The 4246-nt window shown below is 37.7% G+C and overlaps 1 protein-coding gene across 1 annotated transcript; it reads left to right on the forward strand.

The window, feature by feature from the left end:
* LOC133689994 (U-box domain-containing protein 34) lies at positions 1–4000 on the forward strand. Its single transcript, XM_062110121.1, has 9 exons — positions 1–253; positions 350–483; positions 555–670; positions 899–1020; positions 1178–1308; positions 1424–1513; positions 1859–2287; positions 2741–3490; positions 3584–4000. The coding sequence occupies exons 1-9, from the start codon at positions 97–99 to the stop codon at positions 3782–3784; spliced, it is 2130 nt and encodes a 709-aa protein (XP_061966105.1). The 5' UTR covers positions 1–96; the 3' UTR covers positions 3785–4000.
* The last annotated feature ends 246 nt before the right edge of the window (positions 4001–4246 follow it).

The raw sequence follows: 4246 nt of genomic DNA on the forward strand, positions 1-4246 counted from the left end.
AGGAAAAGGAAAGATAAATAAAGACTCTGATTAAAGCCCGGCGTTGTCTAGTCAACTCTCCAGTCTTTGAATGCAAAAGGCACAAAATATTTCTCCATGACGGTCGTGGCGGTCGCCGTGACGGGAAGCGATGGCGTTGGAGGAAGAGGAAGCAGACGGGCTGTTCGATGGGCGGCGGAGAATTTATCGGCGAAGGCGAAGCGTTTGACTTTAGTCCACATCGTGCCTCGGATCACTTGTATACCCAGTCCATGTAAGAATGAATCTCTTATGATTCCCTTTGCTTGTTGCAGCAAAATCAAAGCTTGAGGTACTGTATTGTGCTATACTGAATTGGATGTTATCGCAGGTGGAGGAGATGGTATAGTAATTGAGGAGCTTGACGAGAATGTGGTGGCACTGTACTTAGATGAAATGAAAATGAAATTAGAAGATGATATCTTTTTACCATTTAAGAAGTTATGCAAAAGTAGAGTGGAGAAGGTGAAATGGGTTTTGATTTTTTCTTTGTTTTTGATTTTTTTTTTTGGGTATTGAATAGTAATGCTTTTCAGGTGGAAACTGTGGTGATAGAAGACGACAATCCTGCAACTGGGCTTTTAAGATACGTGCGTGAGTCTGGGATTGATAGTTTAGTATTGGGGTCTTGTTCTTCCAATTGCTTTTTGAGGTATGTTTATTTTCTTGTTTTTGTATTGCATCTAGCTGCTGCATATTTTTTTTTAAATGTTGTCAGTTATTTCATGAACCTTATTATATATCTTGACCTTGTGTTTTGTATATGATAATTGTTTGTGTCAACTTTCAATTTCTTTTCCAGACTTTAATGTTTGATTTGAATTATATCATAAACAAATCTGTCACCTCTGCTTCCGTTAATCCCATCACCTTCTCTTAGGAAGCTAAAGGGACCAGGGGTACCCACAACCGTGCTAAAGTGTGCTCCTGAAACGTGTAATGTTCATGTTGTATCTAGACGGAAAATCATCTCAGTATCAGCTACTAGCTCAGCCTCTATCGGTAAGTCACAGCTGTGCTTGTAGTCATTAGGTACTTTTGCTGAGCCCCCCCTCCCCCCCAGAGACTACCTCTAGGCACTGGTATTTACTCGCTGATTATAAGAAAAGTTCTGGCCACGTAAATAGACAAATTTCTGAGCCTTATTCTTCTTCGATAGATTCCAAAGTTGAAGGAACCTTTGAATCATCGTCAGTGACAAACCTCAGTCACCTAGATCCGCACATGGGTCTGTCTATGACTCTGGATGTGGGAAGCTGCAATTCCCTAGCTTCTAGAGAATCTGACCAGGTGACTTGCTTTCTTTATTAATGTCACATGTTCCTTTGCAGAAATATATCCAAGTGAAAAGGTTTATTGTTCGAGCATTTTATTTGAAATTTTTTTCTTTTGCAATAATGTGCAGGCTGAAGTAGAACAGCTACAGCTAGAATTACAAAACACCATTATGATGTACAAAAGAGCTTGTGAAGAGCTTGTTCATACTCAGAACAAGGTTATTCTTATCATTGCATGCAACTTTATATACCTACATAACTGACTTTTTGATGTGCGGTGGATTTTCTTGTTCTTTGTTTCCCCTTCATGATACTTGAATGAAAAAGCATTAAAGGGAAAGGAAAGTTAATCTTTCACTGTAATTTTTTTTTCTTTGATGATATTCAAGAATAAACTCTATGTAAATATACATATGGCATCAATTTTAGAATTCTGAATTTTATGCTCACAAATTCTTCTAATTAAATAAAAATGTGGTGGGGGAGGAAAAATGCGAGGAATGGCTTCTGAAAGGAAGTTATAGCTTTATCTCCAGGACCTCTGTTAATGTTTCTTTTTGTAGGTCCAATTACTTTCTTTGGAGTGCCTTGAGGAGGAAAATAAAGTGAATGCTGCCTTAGAAAGAGAAGAAACTTTGAAGAGAATTGCTGCTAAAGAGAAAGCAAGGTATTTACAAGCCATAGAGGAGGTTGAGGAAGCAAAAGATTTGCTTGCTAAAGAAGCTAATGGAAGACAGATAGCAGAGCGTAATGCCCTCAATGAGTCCTTGGAGAAACAGAAAATTGTAGAGGCAGTCTTCTCAAATGACAGAAGGTATAAAAGGTACACTAAGGATGAGATAGAGCTAGCAACAGGTTTCTTCTCTGACAGCAATGTTATTGGTGAAGGAAGTTATGGAAAAGTTTACAAATGCAATCTTGATCATACCCCGGTAGCTGTTAAGGTTTTCTGTCCTGATGCAGTTAACAAAAAACAGGAGTTCTTGAGAGAGGTAACATTATAGTTTTTATGACTTCAATTTCAATGGGTTTTCCCCATTGGTTTCTGGCTTCTTCCATTACAGTTTTTGTAGCTAGCTTCTGCTGCAGAAATGGAAAATATTCATTTTGAAGAATAACTGCCTTTATAGATTTGTTCTGGAACTTGCACAGGAATTCAAAATTTTCACTTTGCTCACAATCCCAAATTATTTGCATAATTTTGGTCCTATACAAAGACTTCGTTTATGAATTTGTCATGAATACCATATTAGATGAACTTTGGAAGATTTCCCCCCTACAATTTTGGAGGGGAAGACATCTTTAGGTGTCTTTGCTTTCATTGGGCATGGCACTTCCAATCAAATGCCAAAATGTGAATTATTGCTGGTGGTGAATATTTCACCAGATCTCAAATTGTTGCTGCAATCATGGCATAAACATTGGTTTCCACTGGTTCTTTGTAGGTTGAAGTTCTAACGCAGTTGCACCACCCACACCTGGTTCTGCTAGTTGGAGCCTGCCCTGATAATGGTTGCCTGGTCTATGAATACTTGGAAAATGGAAGCCTGGAGGAGAGTATTTTCCGCCGAAATGGAAAACAATCTCTTCCATGGTTTGTTCGGTTCCGTATAGTTTTTGAAGTAGCTTGTGGGCTTGCATTCTTGCACAACTCAAAGCCAGATCCTATTGTCCATAGGGATCTTAAACCAGCTAATATCTTGTTAGACAGAAATTATGTGAGCAAAATTGGAGATGTTGGGCTGGCTAAACTCATTTCAGATGTTGTGCCAGACAACATGACGGAGTACCAAGATTCTATTCTTGCCGGTACTCTCAACTACATGGATCCTGAGTATCAGAGAACTGGGACTGTCCGACCCAAATCGGATTTATATGCTTTTGGAGTTACAGTTCTCCAAGTGTTAACAGCTCGCCCTCCTGGTGGACTTATATTAACTGTTGAAAATGCTATCATGAATGGCTCGTTTACTGACATTTTAGATAAGTCAGTTAAAGATTGGCCACTTGCTGAGACAGAGGAACTGGCAAAACTTGCGCTTAAGTGCTCTAGCCTCAGGTGCAGGGACAGACCAGATCTTGATGCAGAAGTTCTGCCGGTTCTCAGAAGACTTGTTGATGTTGCAGCTGCTAGTGTTGAGGTGGAAAGAGGCAATATTTATGCACCAAGCCACTACTTCTGTCCAATTCTTCAGGTAAGAAATCATACACATTCAATTATGAAAAGTGTTCTATAATAGTATGCGTCTCATTTGTTTCTCTTCGTGAACGGATCTTGCTTAATGCAGGACTTGATGGATGATCCATACATTGCTGCTGATGGTTTCACGTATGAGCACAGAGCAATCAAGGCTTGGCTTGATAGACACAATATATCACCAGTTACAAAGCTGAGGTTCCAGCATTCTATCTTAACTCCAAACCACACATTACGTTCAGCCATACAGGAGTGGAGATCACGTGTGATTATGCAAGTGCCCCAAAGATAATTGAATTATATGTTTACACAACAAAAACTACAAGATTTCAAAGCTTCCCATGTTGCTTTGCTTTCCATCATGTTGAAATAACAACAAAATTGTGCAGCTGAATTAGATGTAGTTATTGTCGATAGTAGGTTGAAGGAAAAATTACTTGCGCTTCGATAGATCAGAAAATTCGACCAAAATTCTTATAGACGAAAAATTTCGTGATTCTTTTTTTTATTTTTTGCGCCGAAGGGTCTATATTATTAAAACTAGTTATTTGACTTGTTATTCATTACAGGTTGGATCAAAAGTTATTTTGAGGAAAAAGATAAATGTGCAGTCATTTTAATATATATAAAAATATAATTAAAAATTAAAAAGTTAATACATATGTTTAATTAAATAAAGCATGAATCATATATTTAACTAAATTAGAAATTTGAGATATATATATATATATATATATATATATATATATATATA

This window comes from Populus nigra, chromosome 3 (genome assembly GCF_951802175.1).
Source record: "Populus nigra chromosome 3, ddPopNigr1.1, whole genome shotgun sequence".
NCBI classification, from domain to species: Eukaryota; Viridiplantae; Streptophyta; class Magnoliopsida; order Malpighiales; family Salicaceae; genus Populus; species Populus nigra.